We start from the raw sequence: 20,370 nt of genomic DNA, 5'->3' as shown, positions 1-20,370 counted from the left end.
CAGGAAACAACTCTCTGTAATAATCACCTTGCCTACACTTCTTCAGTCACACATTACATTCTCTCTCCCACTTTCTTTCAGGTTAATATTAGTGTTTGTCAGCAGCAGACTTTTTTTTTCCAAGGCTCTGAGTCATTACAGTAACAGTTATGTTCTCAATAGAGAGTTCAGGATAGGAAAAAAACCTAGCCCTATGCCTACATGTATCTGACTGTTAAGAGAACCAGAAGGCTACTCACTCCTTTTAAATGCCAAGTGTTCAATTACTTTCCTCTTGAGGTTTTTTTTTTGTTGTTTGGCTTTCTTTTTTTATTTTGGGAAAAAGTCAAATGTGATGCAGTAGGTTACTTAAGCTCACGATGAGGAATGCTGGCTTCATGTTTTTTCCAAAGCGTGACATGTTTTTTCCAAGTATTTCTTTAGCAGAGTTCGGTTGGTGGGTTTTATGGTCTAGCTCACACAGAGTTTGGTCTCAGTCTAGTCCTCCGTGGCTATCTGTAAAACCATTGCACTCATTATCCTGAACAGGGATCTGTGCTGATAAGATGTCCTGTCAATAGCAGAGGTTTTGCAAGTTTGGCTTCAGGGCTTGATAGAGCAGAGGGAAGCGTTCAGATTGCTGGCAAGTACAGCTTCTGGTTCTGGCTACTGCTGTCCTTCCCTGTCCTGCCCCCTGAGGTGCTCTGCTGTTCTTTGGGAACCAAGTCAGAGAACACATCTCAACGCACAGTGCATTAGCTCAAGAGCTGCACAAAACTTTCAGAGTGAGCCACAAGGATATGTGAAGCCTGATCTGGGGATCATACTTAACAGAAAAAAGATCTGTTTAACCTGAACATTTTTCTAGACACATAGACTTTTCAACTGAAGTGGAGGTAATGGATTTCTCCTTCTGAGGGTAGAGCTCTCTCTGGACCGTGGGTCAAACCTGAGCCCACACTACCATCCTAAAGACTCTGTAATCAGGCAGGGAAGGATTTCCCTCATGGTGATGAATGCCACAGAAGCATATAAATATAAAGGCACTGTTATCTTTCTTGTTGCTAAGTACCCCCTAGTCAGAGTGAGCTCTTAGCAGCTGTCAGAACTGCTGCACTATAATTTAAAGTGAACTGTAAATCCCTGAGATGGATGAAGGTATCAAGATGGATGATCTTGCAATGGTCAGTAGAGAGGCTGCTGGTGATTTCAATGACTACACTTGTCTGTCAGGGGTGGAAGATGACAATGCAGATTGAAAGGATGATGGCAAAGAGGATCAGAAGGACACACCAAAAGCTAAAGGACGGGTGCTATAAAACATTCTCCAGCATGCAAGGTTGTATTTTTTTTCAGCCTCCTTCTGACTGGGAGATCCAGCACCCCTAGAAAAAAAAATATTCCATATTGCTTGCAAGTAAGCAGGATATGAGCCTTGGAGAGAGTGAAGGATAGTGTTCTCCTGCCTTCCATTTTTCCTTCTGTGTCTCTGTGTTGCCAGCCTTTCTTCTTTTTTTCTGTTTTTTTGTTGAAGAAAGTCCCCTGAGCTAAACAGGTAACTGGCCCCCAGTCCATAAGTTAATGATCTGATAACTATCAGAGGACAGCTTGAAAGGACCTATCAGTAGTCGTCATGGCAAATACAAACTCTCCAAAATGCAAAGAGGAAGGTGCCAGCGACTCTCCAAAATGCAAAGACGGCAGCTTGCAGTGTTCTTGCTGTTTGTTTTAATTTGTGTTTAGGAATGATAATGTTTGTCACACCTCTGAAAACAGGAACACAGTTTGCACAAGCCAGATCCACCACTAAGGTGGCACTGTGAGACGCCTACTCAATCCAACCATATTTAGTGGGGTGCCAGAGTAGGAACAGCCATACCAGATTCTACCTGGAGTACATATAGCTCACCCTTATCTTTAATACTGTCTGGATGCTTTGAAGAAGCATGTAAGAAATCTTAAGAGTGGAAACCCATGGAGTAATCCGCTTACGGGGATTCTTACTGTCTAACCTGCACCAAAAAAACCTGTACTCTGAAGGTTTATTAACCTTCTCGGGTTTCTTCTTAAAAGCCAGAAAAATCCTATGCTACTCAATATCAGAGTTTTCTGATACTAAATCGAAAATCTAACCTTCCAGAACCCACAGTTCTGAGCACCAGTAATGTTTGGTGGCAATGGATTTCAGAGGGCATTTATACCTGATCTTTGGAGCAGAATATCTGCAAATATGTGAAGACTAAGCCTGATTGCTTCCTGACACTTCTCTTGGTCAGAACTTCTGAGTCTAAATGTATCGAGGGATCACTTTATCACTGATGCCTTCAATTTCTGATCCGCTTCCAAAATCAGACTTTTGGGAACTACGCTAAGACCTGCTGGAAGAAGCAGGGTCCTGGCCCTCTTGTGAGGAATGCCCGTGCGACTTAATAGTGTGACCCTTGTTAGTCCCTAGTGTCTGGCTTCATCAGGATTCCAAACCATGTGCAGCTCCAACAATGCTTAACTAGATGAACTTGAAGCCACCGAGAGATAACTGCGCTATATTTCAGTTTATTAACCATACAAGCCCACTTTCAAACACGGTAAAGGCACATTATAATGGAAAAGATCTCAGTGGCAACATATTCTGCTTTCACAGTCTATGGATATGCATGTTTAAGCTATCATGCCATGAAACTGTGCTATTTGATTTATGTTTTTACTGATGCTTTGACTGAGTAGTTTGTTGCAATGTACTGCTAAATGGAGGAAAAATCAGAAACTGCATCAGACAACCACTCTGTATTTCATTCTAGAAAATAGCTGGCAATTATAATTACTCACCATGTTTCTGGCTCAGAATAAAAGTGGCATTGCACAAAAACCACACTGAACATTCATCGTGATTAGAAAATGCTCCATACCTTGGAGTGCAGTGGAGACATAAGAATAATTTTAAATGCAAATTAAATTGTGGGGGTAGCAAAGAGAACAGATAAAAGACAGTAAAACAAAGCCTTTCACTTTCCTCAAATTAGCAGGCTAATGTAGTATAAAAAAAAGCAGTTCTACTCAGATCTGTGCTAAGAGCTTTCATTTCATCATAATATAAAACAGCAGATCCGTCACCTTTCTCTATTCAGTACTCTTGATTTCGAGGTTGAAGTGAAAATTAGAAGCTGTTCATTCTGGCTCACAGACTGGGTTGCATTTGCTTAGTCTTATTGCATGACAGTAGGATGGAAAGAGGTCAGTAACACTGGTAAGTACTTACCTCCTGCATCTGATTTTCTTTATTTATTTTTAAAATCTTTCACGGTGCTTTGGCTTTTTATCAATGTGTATTTCCTGAAAAAAGCTACATCATGTATTTTGTAAAAGGCTGTATCTTAAGCAGAAACGCAATGATTCCTCGAGAATGCTTGTATCAGATGTTAGAGCTCCTTCAAGAATGAGTGAATTACTTAAAGTAGGAATTCTGTAATGGGAAAGGTTTCTGGATAATTTATATATTTCCTAGCATTACTGGAACATTTTGTGTGTTGCTTTTTCTGTCTGCCTTGTCCAACAAGCAGTACCAGATAAGAAATTAATCTCTTCAAGATTTTATTTGCATTATACTCATAGCAAAACATTAAACAATCTCATTACCCTTGTGGTAAATGATGGAGAAAACAGGTATTTTACTTACTGAAAGCAAATTATTAGACAAAACGTAATGTTACGGTTAATCATTATGAAACATTTAAAAATATCTCAGAATATGAGATGCAACAAGGAAGATCAGAGTGAAAAACAAATTCTTAAGGAAACTTGATGTAGATATTTTTTTTTCCCTTGGGAAAGTTTTTATCAAATCAAAACCAGGGGCTTAATTTTTCAGTTTGAAGGGTGAGGGGGAGTGGGGGAGATGATCGTAGTGTCACCTCCTGTTGCTAAGTAACAACATCTCCTGGCCATTTTTATCTGATAAAGGAAGTCCAGTTGACGTTATGCATTATTCATCACAGTTCCAATCAAACAATCAAAATTGTTTGCTTACACTGGGGACATTTAGTAAGATCAAAGAAACCCTCCTTGAAACTACTGGAGCTTACACCACTGCCCGGCAGCCCTTGATACTCTGCAGTAAGTATCGTTTCTGGTTTGGGAGTGCTCCAGTGAAGTGAATTGCTGAGGAATTTTAAAAGTTTTCTCATCGGGATAGGCTCCTGAATTTTAGAAAGGACTGCATGTTGATCGATGAAAACCGAATCGAAGTAAAAAGGGAAAGCTTTGGAACGCTGGGTTCCTGATTTTTGCCAACGTAGTTAAAGGAATTGCTTGAAGCAAGGGTCAGACTCCTTGCCCCAGACCTTCTGTTAGGTTTGCATGGAAAAGGACTAGAGGTATTTTTGTCTGTCTGTCTTAAAATAAATGTTGTGCAGAGCTGTTTGTATGCTTATGATTATATGCTGTAGCTAGCTGAGGTGTGGAGGAGAGAACTGGATTGTCTGTTTTCTGCAAATCCTGTTTTTTAATGTGAGGTATTCAGAGCAGAATAAAATGCAGAAGGCAGCAAGAAGGCTGGAGAAGGGTCATGATAATGTGCACAATCCCGGGAACTCTGCCCGGCAGAGGCAAACCTGATTCAATGTACATCTTAGACAGTTGTAATATAGGATCTAGACAGATCTGAGGTTCGGAAGAATGACAAAAATATAAACCTTAGCTAAGAAGCAGTGCTAGGAATAGCCTACTATTTCTTAATGATTGCTGTTATCACATCTTTTAAAACTGATGGTGGGATGTTCCGTTGCTACTTCTGGTCAGTAAGAGGGGAGAGGGAAGGCAAGGTTGGCCTCTGGTCATTTAGGTGGAATGAAATATCCAGAATATTGTGTCTTCCTTTCTATTGGCGTAAGCGGCATGAATGCTGTCTTTAACGTAGTCTGTTACAATAGTGCTTACTCGGAGGTGCTGGCTGTGGATCTGTCTAAAGGAGGTCCCTGCCCTAAGCCTTTCTGATCTTCTTTTTAAGAGCAAATATAACAGGCAGGTGAATCTAAGTATGTATTGTAAGAAACGGAGATTGTGCCTAAAATAAAGGTGACTGTACTGTAAAGATGCTAGGAATATTGCTAATACTGCAGTAGGAGTTTTCTTTTATGTCTTTAGACAAGGATTTAAACCAAACATCCTAAAATAGAAAAGGATACTTATGAAGTTCTATGAATAGTGATTTGAAAATGCTTTGACCCTAATATGCCAAATGAAGTACTTCAGTGACTGCCTACACAATTCTTTCCACAAAGAAACTCACCAGCTTTTTTCTGTCTGACATCTCTGTAATCTTTCCCAGGAATCTGACTGATCATCCATACCGGAGTATCGTACACAAACATAAAGTTCCTTCGAAATGGACTACTTTCTGGATGTCGAGTCTGCTCACAGACTGTTTTACAGTCAAGGAGCTCAAGGTAAGAAACTCTGGTACTGACTCAGAAAATGACTATTTTAACTGTACGGTAAAGATGTATAGGGCCAGGCAAGGGCCAGCCCTTTTGACTGACCTACTGAAGTGTACAGAGGCCATAGGCAAAGGCCTTCAAAATGCATGGGGTGTAAAAGGGATTACAAGAGAAGTAATGATAGGGTTGATCTGCTCTCTCAGAGGATAAGGAAAAGCTATGAGAGCTGTTGGGTACACAGCAGGAGCAAAAGGCACTGCCAAGATCCAGCCCCTGGTGTTGCAGAACTCAAATGGACAAGTCAGGGGGGACAGCAGTGGTCCACTGCCTGCTGTGTAAGCCTGTGGTGTCCTTGCCAGGACACTCCTTGCTTATTGATGCTGTCAGGATGATAATGTGGTGTTGTTCAGTGCTGCAGGAATAACTGGTTTGGGAAAGCCCTGAGGGAGTCCAGCACACTGTATGCAAACAGCTGGCTCTCAGTGGTCTGCATCCTTCCCTGGGAAATGCTGGTCCCCGCCAAGAAGCAGCAGTGCGAGAGAGGGAAAGACTAATCAAGCTGCTTTGCTTTCATGCAGTTGAGACTTGTTCATGACATAGATGATATTTTTGGTAAAGTCAGTTCACATTTTTCTCACCAGCTCTATTTTTGGAGAAAGCTTGCAATTTCAGAGAAAAGGGGTTTTTTGTTCCTTAAACTTTAAACACCATATTAAATTGAAGAAAACTGTAAGAACCAAGTAGCTCTATCAGCCTTTTTTGTTTTTACATACTGCCTGTTTTCTGAAAACGTGATACAGCATTTTTCTGCCAATAATTTCATCAGTTGCTAATGAAATTCAAAGTCCGGCCAACAGAGTTCTGCCTTCCCTCTGAAGGCCATTCTCCCAGAGCAAAACCTAATCCAACCAGGGAATGCCACCATCCCAGGATACACGGGTGTCGGTACCACCACCACCTTTAACCTCTGGCTCAGCTGAGATGCTGCTGCCTAACACATGCTGCGTTGCCCAGCTGCTGACCCAGTTGTGGTTATACATTTTCACCTGTACAAGTCACAGAAAACCTTTCTTGTCACAACATGGTCTTCTGCATTGAACAACAGAAACAAATACTAAGCACCTCAAAACCAGGGAAAAAGTTGGCTGAGGGCAATGACTGATTTGGCTGGCTTTTTTCTCTGTCTCTAAAATGCAATGGGCACTGGAGAATTGCTACAGAAGTAATATTAAAATAAGTTCTTCAATATCCCTATGAGAACAAACCCCTTTCTATTCCATAAAAACTGAAATTCAGGAACCTACAACTTACTGCTTTACAAGCTAGAGCAATTTATGAACAGCATCCTCGAGCACTGCAAGGTACAGAGGGGACTATGGAAGAAGGAATATGTATTCATGCAATGAAAGTCTATTACAGTAATGTGCACAAGGTGACTAATAAGGGTTGCACAGGCAGTCTTCACTGTAAGTATTTCCAAGGCGGCAAGGGAAAAAAGCATTATCTTACCCACAGTTGGAGAAATTATATTGTTAGCACATAGAGAAATGCTTGTACTGATCAGTTAGATGCATGACTGAAATTTTAACCTCAGCACCTAGTTGATTCTTTGTTTTAATGCAATTATTTTGCTTTCTTAAATGCAAAATGAGGGAAAAAATCCATCATGCAGAACTGTATTCCTTGACACAAAAGTCATCAGCAGGGGGGTGACCTTTAGATCTGTCATGCGGGCTTCTATCCTTTGGCCAAAACAAGTAGGAACCAGCACTGAGACTTGGGGATTTTTTTGTCCCCCTGCTTGTGAACATTTTATGAAAGACTCCAATGAAATGCTTCCACTCTGCACCACAGCACAGTACTGAGGCTCCCAAACCCTAATTACCTCCACAACTGGAAACAGTACGTTGATAAAGAGCCCTGCTGCGCTTATGCTCTGTCCCCTTCAACTTTTCAGCTTTCTCTTTCCCCCTTTTACTGTGTTTTCCCCAGCTCCTGCACTTCACATCTCTTATCTCATGTGCTTGTGAGACCTCTTCCATGAACTCCAGTACTGTCCCCTCTCTTAATCTCTCTGTGTTTGAGGTTAGCTGCTTTCCAACAAGCTGGGTGCCACCAGGGAAATCGCTCTGAGTACAGAAGTGGCAGCGCTTCTGCTCTACATTCTCAAATGCTGCAACACAGCAGCCCCCTGGCCACAGGAGAGGTGCTTGAGGGGAAGGATGGGCGGACAACCCCACCAGCAATAGGTGTGAGAGATGAAATGTGGCCTGTGCAGAGAGGAGTTTCAGGAAGCTTTCACTGTCTGAGGAAGCACTGAGCATCTCTGAGGTGACAAAGATGGCTTCAGCAGGCCAAACAATAAAGCTCTGGAAGAGTTTAATCCTTGAGGTTTCCTGTAGCAAATGCCTTTATCACCATCCTTAGTCCTAAACTTCTTGATGGTAGCATCCCCTTCCTTTGAGCTATCTTACCCCCTGTAGACAACAAGGAACTCAACCCTATCAAGTCTGCATTAATGCTGCCCATGCAGCTCTGATAACTCCTGTCTTGTACCTTGTGCCACGTTTTAAGGCTCTCTTCCACAGAACAAGCGTTTCTATATGAAGTAATGGCATGATTTCTCCAAACATGGGAAAAATTAACATATTTCTTCCATTACATATTTCTTCCATTATTTGCCTTCTGAGAAACAGTTAAACTGTGCTAGCTATAACTTTCTGAAAAAAAACCCAACAAAAAAAAATATATTGAATGTGAGGCGCCCATCCGCCATAAATAGCATAGCTCAAGTAGCTAGTTTGGAACTGAATAAAAGGTCTGCAAGAAAGCATTATCACCAGATCTATCTAATGGGACTGCAAGTAACTATTTGATGTTAATATAATAACATGGTGCTATTATCAAATCATGCTATCAAACAGTATGTGTATATGCATTAAAACTGCATTATGACAGAATTGAGTGAAAGAAGACTACAGTATTCTGCCATTTAATTAGAAACAACATCAGAACACATTATATGTATTATTATTACTTCAGTTATATTATTCGTTATTGCATTACAAAATGCTCTGTTTACACACTGCGGAATGGGGGGTTTATGACCCACTTACTCTTTCTGTGAGATTTGAAGATTCCTGCCTTTTAATCCTTTGATCCTCCAGATCAAGAAAAAAACTCCTTTGCAATGTTTCCACATTAATGATATCACAATGTTACAAACGGCAGCTGTAAAGCACTCATTCTCATCTGTACCCACTCCTTGTGGGTGGAAGAGAAGCGAAGGAATAGGACTGCAAAATGTTGGGAAGGAACTCAAAGAGCTATGATGGCATTGCTAGCAGATGATATCAAATCCCAACTGACCTCAGGTCTTGTGTAGTTGAAGGCAGCATGCTCTGTCCTCAGCAAACAGACTGAGACAGGGTTTTGGCCCCCAGCAACTAAACGGTTCTCTATCCCTTGCTGCCTGCACTAATGCCCCCACCTTGTCCCTGCTGCTGCAGAAAGTGCAGAGCTACCTTATCAGCTGCCTCCTCTCCCATCCTTTCCTTCTGCAGAAGCAGCCATCACCTCGCTCCCGTGGGCTGAGCGCAGAACAGAGGATGTTTGGACATTCGGGCTACATCTACTGTTCAAACAGCTGTTCCCTGTTTCCTCCAAGGAAAGTGAAGCAGAAGGGATGGAAAAGTCTCAAAAGCTGGATCTGGCAGTAGGATTATCTAGATTTAGAAAACTTGGTAAATGAAGCCAGCTGGCTGTAGTCTTCAGATACCAGCCAGAAATATTCTAAGCTCCGCAGCCCTCCCTGACTGTCTCTTATGTGGCTGTATGTATGGGGGGTGTCCTTGCCAAGTGCGTAATGCCTGGTGACGCATCTGCAAATCAGAAGCAGGAAAGAAGGGACTGTGATCCCCTGCATCTAGCCCCTTGCCCGAGGAAAGTCCAAATCTGAAATCTAAGCATGGAGTTGGACTTTAATTTTCAAATAAGTCTTTTCCCTTTGAAGTGTGTGCAAGATACTAGTCATTCTTGGATGTAAATGTATTCTAAATACAAATCTATCACAGCTTTCAGCCATGAGGGCTGAAAGCATATGATGGGGCCTGAAATAGGATTCAGCTCATTCATTCCTTAGGTGCCCTCAGGGAAGATGTTTCCACCTCAGGCTTCTGACTTGCCTGGTATGTATCCGTGGAGAGAAACAGTAATTTTAAAAGCAGCGTTCACTTAATTTCAGACGTCTTCCTTGGGATACTCTAAATCATACCTTATTCTCTCTACTGATTATGAAAGCCTAGACCACTAACTTGGGTGAAAGATGCCTGTGCTATTGGCATTTGTTTGCATAGAGGAATCATGTGTTGACAGGCAATATAGGACCTAATTCAGGAAAGGGAGTAACTTCCACAAAACAAGTCAAGTTGTAATCCAAAGCAGTAAATGTGCAGATCCTGTCTCAGCTGTAGTCTACTTTGGAGAGACATCAGCTTTGATCTTGAAGTTCTACTTGAAAGAAGTTATGCTTTGGAGCATGCAAAGAAAGACCTCATATTTGACAGAGCTGAGCAGGCTGGCACTGAGGAGCAGCAGAAGCAGGGCACACGAGCAGGGCAGGTCCCATGACAGTCACCAGGTTCAGCCAAGAGTCCAGATCATTGGACAAGACCATGGTGATGAGGCAGGTATGAGGCCAAGCAGGACATCAAGTCAGCAGTCAGGATGTGGACTGGTGAGAAACGCAGCCAGCCACAGGCACAGCCACAGCCTTGCTCAGCAAGTGGGCGACAGCCTCAGTGTAAACGTAGCTCCCAAAAGAAGGGAGGGAGCAGCTGTTGAGGCTTCTTACCCCTTTCTCAAACAGCTCCAAAGCTGGTCAGGGCTTCTCAAGCCGCTCTCTCCAACAGCTGTGCCATATCAAGAGAGCCTGCCTTGAGCATAGCCAACTAAACTGTGTGCAGGGAGTGCACGTAGGGCCCTGGCCATTGGTACCTAGCTCTCACCCAGGTTTGTTCAGGATTAAGAAATGAGGGAGACCTCCCTTCCATTGTATACAAAGGGGTGGAGTCCCTTGCATGAAGTCTAAGAGAGAAGAATGACTTCTGCCCAGTACATTATAAATGAAGGCTTTACATACTGTCATAAAAGGAGAGTTGTGTATCGCAGACTGCGTGTAGCACTTTTCTGCAGCCAGGAGTCCGATGGAAGGGATCCTAAGACTCACCCCCTCTCTTGGTGCTTCTGGCAACACCACACCACAACCTGACGGGACAGACTAGACATTGTGTGGTCAGGATGCCATTCTGGGCTGAGTGGGTCCACCTTTGTGCTGCAGTCGGACCCTCTGGTCCCCACTGGGACAGGGGCCCCCTCTGGTCCCCACAGCTCTCAGGCGACTCCTGACTCAAGGATAAAATCGTTTCTAATTTCCTGGAGACGTGTGCATCCACTTTCCCAATCCTATCTCCTTTCGCACCAGCAGGGGGCATGAAGCTTAAAATTAACTACGTTAATTTTTTTCCAAGATGCTCCTACATACCTGAAGTTACTTGCCAGTCCATTTGGCAGGATACACTGTGCATATTTAAATAACTGAACAAAACCCTCTTGAAGGCTTATCTTAAACTATGTTTTGTATCTATAAATAATGTATAGATCCACTACATTAGGTATGCTTTTACTGGTTGCAACATTCCTGCAATCTACTTGATGAATCTAAGGAGTAAATGAAAAACTGTAAAGTAGAAAAAATATGAAAACAAAAATATAGTACATGGGACCAAGGGAAAACAGGTGCACAACATTGTATAGACACATAGGGGCTGATTGCTCAAAAGATTTCAGGAAATTCTTCTTCTTGATCAGTTTTCCTGGTTTAGTAACATACCCCCAGGTATAGTTTTAATTCCACATTTTCCCCTCACACTTTGCCTCCACAGTTTATTTATTTCACTGTGCTTCACTTTTGCTCATTTATTTTAACTCACACAGTGCTGACTCATTCTAGATGTTTGACTTTAACCACTACTGACTAGTTAGTGCTATTTCCCTTCTGCTTTTGCATATTAAATTTTCCCCAGTATTTTACAAAAGCTGTTTACAATTGCTGCACTATCCCCAGATCCTAATCCAGAATGATTCCACTGCAGATGTTCCTTGTGTAAAGTAATATTAGGATAGTCCATCCATCAAAATGTTGTGACTAATCCATCCTACAGATTAACATCTTTTCAAAGTTATGTTATTTTGCAGGTATTTTTCTTCTTTTCATTCATGTGATGTCACTAGTTCTTAGACTAATAACATTAATAACAGAAGAATTAGTAGCAGCAAATGTGCATTCTGGATGTAATTTCCCTCCCTTTAAATCCAAGGAAGTAACTGATCACCATCAACCTTTCCTTCATCCCTTTTAAACTTTTTTTTTCCCTTTCCCACCTCCTATTCTGGCATGTCCCCATTCTTTAGGAATGGGCAACCGAGTACCGTGATGGGAGCCTCTGGCTTGCAGAGTCAGGTAGCCTAGCTTCACCAATGGTATAAAAATAGCTCACGATGAGTTGCAGTAACTGTACTTTAGCTGCTTTTTGTTCATTTATTTCAATATCCAGTCTGCCAAATTAAAGTCAGAAGAAATAAGGATCTATAAGGAAGATAACAATTTTCAGCAGCATATCTGAATAAAACTAGGATGCTTGAGATCCAGTTCTCTATACCCTTATATAAAGAAAAATTTAGAAAACCTATGCATGGATCACACTTGAAAAAATTTGATTCTGAAAACTGAATCTAATTTTTTTCCTATTACAAATTAATTTTAAGTAGCCAAGCCTCTACTTGCCCCTATTTCATAATAATTTAGCTGTTTGTTTATTTATTTTTAATAGTCTGTTTTCTGAAGCCTATGCCTTCGGACAAAACATCAGAGGAACAAGCATGTTTCCTCTAAAATGTAAAAAAAAATGCTAGTTAGCCATATTGTGTGTACATTTACCCAACCATCACAAACCAGCATAACAAGCATGTGCATAAAAGGGGATGTCCCTTTGATTGTGTGCTATTGTTTGCAACACTCAGGCCTGTGTTTGAATACTACGTATCTAAGTACTTTCTTTCAGATTACTGATGTCCATCAAACCGGTGTCAAAGATCTCAACAGCCTTGCTTTAGAGACACGCAGCAATCCATATGCATGTGCTTCTGTGTTTATCCAGGAGACACAAGCCTATAAATCATTCTTCATAAATAACAAATTATGCCCTCTCCAGTGCTTGCACATATCTTCTGCTGACAGTCATACTCCATTTCTCATCTCTCATCCTCCAAATGTTGCTCTTTAGCAGTTGCATTTAAAAAAAGACAGAAGTAAAGTGGCATCAAATCAGACCAAAATATTTTTTTCCTGGTAAATACCCATTTGGACCCCTTGCTTGGTCTGTCTTTAAAAAAGATTATTCACAATGTCATATTTATTTTTTTTAGCACAGATGGAATGTCATGTTCCAGTCACATCAAAATGTACCTGAACTAAAGTTTTTAAAGCTTACATTTAGCAAAAACCACATTTCTGTGTGCATTATCTACATGTTATGCCATGGCGGGCCCTTTCCACAGAAGCATGAAGGAGGAGAACTGAATAAGAAGGTCATAAGCTTCTCTAACAAAAAAAAAAAAAAAAGTAGTAAGAAAGAATCCTACTCAGTCAGCAACAGCAGCAATTAAAATATTTTCATAGGTATTCTACGAAGTTGTTCAAAATTTGCCCTGAAAAATAAGGTTTTCCTCAAGAGAGTCTTAAAGATTTCTGAGGTAAACCAGTATTCCTTTATGGCTACTTCTATGTCCTCTGAAGTTGCTTGTGATTATATGCGTCAGAAACACACCCTTTACAATGTGTCTATGTCTAGACATCTCCAGCAGAAACATTTTAGCACTTCGCTTGCACTAAGACTAAAATCATCAGGTCTCAAAAGGTTTTGCCATTTTGAGGTGAGAAACTGCTATGCAAATTAGGATTTCTAGATGAAAACCCTATTGAGCCCAAAATGACCAGGGTACTTGTGTCACCCATGAGATATTTTAAAAACATTTTAATAAAAGTTGATTATTTAAAGTGGATGGAAAAATGTAGATGAATATTTCACGTTTTCTCTGGCTGATTTTTAGGATGATGGCTTTTCACCTCTGAAAGTTTTCTGATTAAAAATGTCCAAAATTTTTCTAAAAACCACAAGTCTTAAAAAAAAATTAATATTATAACTCTTCAAAACATAAAGCTAATTCTTGGCAAACAAAAATTAGTACTAATATTTTTATTAAAATATGTGGAAATGTATTTTAATGGAAAAAATAGAAGCCATCAAAAATTCTTTGCAAACTGTCCCCCATGTTTTCAGTAATTTCAAATAGCATTCAAAAATTGGACCACCTGTAGATGTAACTAAATATATTGAAATTATATGTTCAAAAGCCTCTGAACGTGCAATATAATAATTTCCGTATGTCACATTCCCTTCTCCCAAACGCATACTTGTGTCATACTTCAGTAACATACAGTATTTTGAGACAACAAATGTGAGATTATATAGAATCAGTTCTAAGGTGTCATTATATACATTAAGGCATTTCTATTTTTAAGGCATTTCTCCTCCATAAGCAACCTTTTCCCTTTCTAAGAAATACCAGACAAGATGTTGCCGCAATGTGCCAATCATGGCATAACCCTATGAGAAACAATGCAAACAGAATGAAAGAATTTAACCAAAATGACTGATTTGCCTTCCGTGTGCTGTTAGAGAGGCTGCTTAAAATGAGTTTTCGGACACTGGTGTCAAATCCATTTGCAGCATAAGTGGGCCCCTTAATGTGTATCATAATGACATTCCTTTACTCCAAGACCTTCAAGATGACACTTTCTAATTTTCCTGAAATACCATCTCCTAAAAAAGTGTTCCAGAGACAGAGCTGGTTTGTGGAGAGCAGCTGAAGCTAGAGATACTGGTGGGTTTTCTGTGATGGACCCCATGGTCACACTGGGCAGCTTTAAAGTTGACAGCTTTACTAAAAAATATATGGCAAGTCATTCTCATAATAAGGAGTGCTATGGATTACAGTCAGGAAAAGAGCATGTACCAGTATATTCATGGCATGCGTAAATATTCATCATCACTGTATGGACATCAGAATGTGATCAGCTATACTTTCCAGTTCTCTGGCTGCAAAAGAATTGGTCTTAGTTTTTTATTGCAAAATGTTTTAACGTTTATTAGTTTCCTCTGAAATTTTTCCAATGTTTACTTTAAATTTCCAGTCATTCTTGAAAACTCCTTTTGCTAATATGCACAAAGGGGAGATAATCATGGTTGTCAAAGTAATATATAATGATCACTCCAGGAAACATTTGCCAGCACCCACCTACCTCTAGTCAAAATGAATACAAGCCAGATCCCAATATTTTGACCCAAAAGGTAAAAATGATTTATAAACAATTATATAGAAAAGCCCACTCTTATTCTCTGTTTACCATAAATGTATATGCAATTTTGTGTTGTTTTTTTTCCAAATAGATTCCTGTGCTGTGATCCAGACAGCCCTGAAATGCACAGGTGCCCTTTCACTGACTTTAACTACAGCTAGATCATGCCAGTTTTAAAAGACAAATCTTTTACATGGTTGTTTTATGAGATGAGTTTTACAATGCTGGCTTCATATGCAGATAAATCTTCCTTAAGTGTAATTTTGATGATGCAGTACACAAAATTCTCCATAGCAGAAATTTTCCATTCTCTTTTATCTTCATTAGTGTACATCCTTATTACAAGGGAATAATAGTTTACAGTCTAGTCACAGTGTTTACTTTAGCTTAATCTAAATAGTTGATCCCATTAAATCAATTTCAACTCTTGCCCTTAGCTCTTAGTTCAAATTCAAATTCTAGGTTATAAATGAGCAAAAACTTGAAAGAAATCTATTTAAAGCCAGAAAACAAGGAAGTTAGACCAGAAATAACTGCTACCCCCAACAGCGCAGATACGCTTGTTTAGTAAACTACATAATGCCACAAATTGAAAAATAGAGTGTGACAGCTTTTGTTAACTCATACTAATTATATGCTATCATATCTAACACCTAAGTCAGGTTTTAGGCATCTAAAGGCTTCTGATTGACATGTATTGCTTGGAACTCTAAAAAACTTTTAAAAGAATCATAGCATTAGCAGGCTGCAGAACATGCTCTTAGTCACTATCAGTCACGTTCTCCAGTCCCAGCAGGAAAATACAGTTCATTAATAGTTATTTGAAGTGTGGTGGCTTGCCAAAAGCCCTAAGACTGTTATGCCAGATATTGCCCAAATGGGAAGAAACATCCAGGGTTTAGGCTCCTAGGGTCTTACAGGGTCCCACATGGAAGTTAATGTTAACAGTCCTTCATTAAGGGGAAGGTTAGACTTTTAAGCTCTGAAATTCTCTTTCCAGCTCCATATGAGGCGGAGGGGAAAGAAACACACGGAGAAGGTACTTGTGCATGGTGCTCACGCTTTCAGTGATCAGACAGATCCCATCTAGCATTTTTGACAATCTTTATCTACTCAGAGAGAGAAGTGAGGTGGATATATTTATAGAGGCTCTTCTGTTTGTAATTTGTAATTTATAGGCTCAGCACCCAAAGCATTCAATAGCCACTCATGATTACATTACACATAAAAGACACCTACATTAAAGGGACATTATCTGGGCTGTACGGTCAAGTGCTAAATACTTAGGCAATGCCAGGATGAAGGTTGCTTCTGCAACATTAATTCAGTCTCCTTATACGTATGTATTATAGTACGGTTTCTAATTGCACGATGACACAGTAATTTTTTACTATCCTACCATTTGCTTCATCAGTGCATGGAGTGGGCAGTGCTCACTTAATGAGCCAGTATTAAATATTTTGCTTTCTCCTCCTTGAAGGCATGGCCCCAAGCCATTTAAACCCTGTTCAGAAGAAAGAAATCTTAATTTCCTCATGGGCTTTTCATTGGTACTTCACTAAAGTATATGAATACTTTACAAATATTATTGAATTTATATCTTCACAAAATCCCTACTGAAAGAAAATGGTGATTCTCCCTGTTTCACAACTAAGAAACTAAGACATAAAGTGATCAAGAGCAAAAAGTAGCTGCTAATTTTGAGTGCCCAAATGAAGAGGACAAGAAACTGAGTTCTGGAATAGTTGTTGTAGGCATCACGTCATGTGTCCCAAGCATAGCTTCCGCTGATTTCTGCAAACTAAGCAAACACTTAAATGCTTCCATTACTCAGGCATCACAGCCTCAAAAACAGTATTCAGAAAAAGAGAGACTGCAGCTATTGAGAAATTGTAAAAAGAGTGGTTTAAGTTGCAAAACTAGGAACTTTGAACAAGCAAGCTGTGGCAGTAACAGAGCTATAACCTGTGTCTTTGGGGCACACGACACAGCAATCTTTTCTTGTCATCATTCACTGCGGCTCTTAAATTCTGCAGCATGTGAGACAGCAAACAGCCTCTACTACCTGCTACAGATCCTCTTTTTCCACTGAGTGATTTTCTTTCTCTTTTCTTCTCTTTTCTTCTTTTTCTCCCTCTTCCTCCCCCTTTCCCTTTCTCCTGCTATTCTCCTCTTCATTTGTTCTTTCTTACCAGCTCGTCGGGCAACTCTTCTTACCGTGCCCACTCTGATGACAGCATCTTCTGAGGATGACATAGACCGGAGACCCATCAGAAGACTCCGGTCTAAGAGTGACACCCCTTACTTGGAAGAAGCTAGGATCTGCTTCAACCTTGATAATGGTAAGACTACCCCTTGCCAAACAGCATATGATGCTAATGAAAGACTTTTTTTGAGATGCAGATGCACCAGATGGTACCTCCTCGTTCACAAGGGGTGTAGTGGTTCACCAGACATCCAAGAATGTCACGGCTGTCTAAATACAAGCACCTGCACATGTATGAACAGGATCCTTTTCAAAATTCTCCTGCAAGTACTAACTAAAGATTTTCCCCTGTTTGAGCTAGGGTGAGCCAGTGAGATCACAGCAAAAGAGAATGGCTTTGCAAAAAAGATATAAATATATCTTTATATCTTATCCACTCCAGGCATCCAGAAACATGAAAGTTCTTGTGAACATTTATGAAGGGATTAGAGCTAACAGCAGACTTCAGCTAAACACAACATTATAACCATGGAAGAGCATCCAGCAAGCCCCCAAACCTCTATAGGTTTAATTGGCAAAAGTGTAACAGAAAATTCTCGATTCCACTGGAACAAGTAAGAGAGCTGTTCCCCAAAATTCACACCAGCTAACGTTACTACTGCTGCCTTCAGAGTTATTGAGTCCTGTCATTCCCTGGTCCTTTTTCTCATTGAGATTGACCAAAACAAAAGATTTTGGAAGTACTGACAACTTAGTGACTTTAAGCAGATTGTTTTTTTTTAAAAAAATCCGAATTAAATGGGATGAACTAGTACACTCCCTGGCACATATTTTAACTGTTTAACTCTCAGTTTATGTAGTACTTTTGTGCTATCAAGATTTTCTTTAAAAATAGCAGTTTTAATTATTTGTATTACTCTGGCATCTGAAGGTCCCAATCGAAATTGGAGCCCTAACATGGCAGGCAGCCTGCAATCACAGGGTAAGAAATAACACCTACATAAAGAGCTGATTACTAAGTAGAGAAGACGGCATAGGAGAGAAGCAGCAAAAACAGTGTCCCCAGTTTGCAGCTGGTGAATGGAGTCACTGATTTTTGCCTATGGTCATGTTTTTTTCAATGACCTGCCAAAGCGACTTATGAGTACGAGTCCCAAGCTTTAAACGATGGTCAGTTTTAAACATTGAGCGTAGGCTCCTCAGTCCCCTTGGCATTTTAAAGCGCTTGGCCCGGTGCACCATTCTGGTTTACTTAATGGGTTTGCCCAAGGAAAGAGGAGAAGGAATCATAGAATCATAGAATGTGTTGGGTTGGAAGGGACCTTTAAAGGTCATCTAGTCCAACCCCCCTGCAGTCAGCAGGGACATCTTCAACTAGATCAGGTTGCTCAGAGCCTCATCAAGCCTGGCCTTCAACGTCTCCAGGGATGGGGCCTCCACCATCTCTCTGGGCAACACGTTCCAGTGTTTCACCACTCTCATTGTAAAGAACTTCTTCCTAATGCCTGATCTAAACCTACCCTGCTCTAGTTTAAAACCATTGCCCCTCATCCTATCACTACATGCCCTTGCAAACAGCCCCTCCCCAGCTTTCCTGTAGGCCCCCTTCAGGTACTGGAAGGCCGCTATAAGGTCTCCCCGGAGCCTTCTCTTCTCCAGGAGGTGAAGGGATGAGCCCTTAGCCATCCTGCCAAGTCTCCACCCAGCCGTGCTCGGAGTTTTGGGAACCCTCGGCTAGAAGAGAGCAGTTCAGGCTACCCAAGACTGGGGCGGGAGGTGCCAGCCCTGTTGGGTGGCACCTCGGCCAGAAAGGCCCATGTCGGCCTGTGGCACCTCAGCCAGACCGGGGGGGCGGGAAATCACCTCAGCCGGGACCCTGCCCTGAGTCGGGGCGGCACCTCAGCCGGGACACCGGCCTCGGCCTCCCCTGGGCAGGGGGACAGGCAGGGCCGGGGGCGAGGGGGAGCACAGCGAAGGTCGCCTCCCTGAGGCGAACGGCTGCGGGAGGGACTCGGCCGGCGGAGGCGCTGTCCGGCGGGCAGGGCCGCCGCGGCCGCTCCCGTCCGCAGATCCTTGACGGGTTTTCCCTGTCTCCCTCCCTCCCTGTCTCCCTCCCTCCCTCCGCTCCTTTCTCCCTTTCCCTCTCTCCTTCCCCGTCCTCCCCTCCCCCTGCCTCTCCCCCTCCCTCCCTCCCCGCCCGCCCCCTCCGCCCCCTCCTCGCCCGGCCGCCCTGCGCCGCGCCGCCGCTCGCCCTCGACCAGCTCGCCGGGCCACGCTGCTCACCGTGCCCACATTAATGGCGGCATCTTCCGAGGAGGACATCGACCGCAGACCCATCCGCCGCGTCCGCTCCAAGAGCGACACCCCCTACCTCGCCGAGGCCCGCATCTCCTTCAACCTCGAGACAGGTGAGAGGCAGCCCGGTCCGGCGCGGCGCCGGGGGCGGACGGCCGGCTTCGCCCACGGCCGCCCGCGGACCGGCGGGGGAGGCAGGGAGGGAAGGGGCCGCCCCCGGCGCCGCGGCCTCCTCCCCCGCCAGCGCCGGCGGGCTCCCCCGGGCGCCGCCGCCCGGCCTGGACCGGCCCTGCCGCCCGCTCCTTCGCACCTGCCCGGCCTCCCTCCTGCGGCCCTGGCCCGCTGACCGGCTCCCCTTACCCCCGCACCCCTCTCCCGCCCGCTGCTCGTCCCCTCGCCTCGCAGACCCTGGTAGCACTTCCCGCAAGACTTCTGGTCTGTCCCTCCTCGCCAGGCTCTTCTGGCACCCCTCCTGGAGACCCTGCCCTTGGCGTTTTAGCAAGGCTCTCCCCCTCTCGCTCTTTGCCTTATTCCCCTGTTGGGTTTGTGCCTCAAAAGTGCAAGGAAAGTTGTGCCTGCCTTGGCCACTTTTTCTCAGTCTCATGAGGTCCCCCACATTGCTTTTTGAGACTCTCATTGGATGTGCAGCCTGATGCTTTCTACCAACACACCTCCAGCTCCACACATTCACCTCCTCCTGCCCGTTACCGGGACAAGCCTTCTGCAAGTCTCTACCTGGCCTTTCTGTCCCCCTTCTCTGCTGCTGCTTCTTCCTCTCTGCCACCTCTTCCTCATGGCTCCCTTGAGATGTTGGCTGTCCCCTTCAGTTCATCCTGTACATGGTGACAATCCTGTTTCTTTCTTAGTAGGCCTGTGGTTTTCCCTCCTTCCCTGACGTTTTCTTCCCTTATGCGCTCTGTCAACAGTAAACTACACCAGAGGTTACTTGCTCTCAAAAACAAAGGAAAAGAAAGTTCTTT

General features: G+C 42.7%; 1 protein-coding gene across 4 annotated transcripts in view; it reads left to right on the top strand.

Annotated features, from left to right (window-relative positions):
- The first annotated feature begins 2,931 nt into the window (after positions 1-2,931).
- PHACTR1 (phosphatase and actin regulator 1) overlaps positions 2,932-20,370 on the top strand; it is a 323,130-nt gene continuing 305,691 nt past the window's right edge. The window contains exons 1-4 of one of the 4 annotated variants that reach the window (XM_063325904.1): positions 2,932-3,210; positions 5,303-5,420; positions 17,085-17,231; positions 19,357-19,503. In XM_063325904.1, coding sequence (XP_063181974.1) covers positions 5,360-5,420; positions 17,085-17,231; positions 19,357-19,503 — 355 coding nt within the window. In that variant the 5' untranslated portion in view covers positions 2,932-3,210; positions 5,303-5,359. Of the gene's footprint in view, positions 3,224-3,944; positions 4,090-5,302; positions 5,421-17,084; positions 17,232-19,356; positions 19,504-20,370 lie in introns of those variants that run through there. The other 3 variants (XM_063325902.1, XM_063325903.1, XM_063325906.1) reach the window with 3 other exon arrangements.

The sequence above is a fragment of the Chroicocephalus ridibundus genome, chromosome 2, assembly GCF_963924245.1.
Source record: "Chroicocephalus ridibundus chromosome 2, bChrRid1.1, whole genome shotgun sequence".
NCBI lineage: Eukaryota > Metazoa > Chordata > Aves > Charadriiformes > Laridae > Chroicocephalus > Chroicocephalus ridibundus.
Note: the sequence above shows the minus strand (reverse complement) of the source record. Positions and strands in the feature narration are given on the sequence as shown.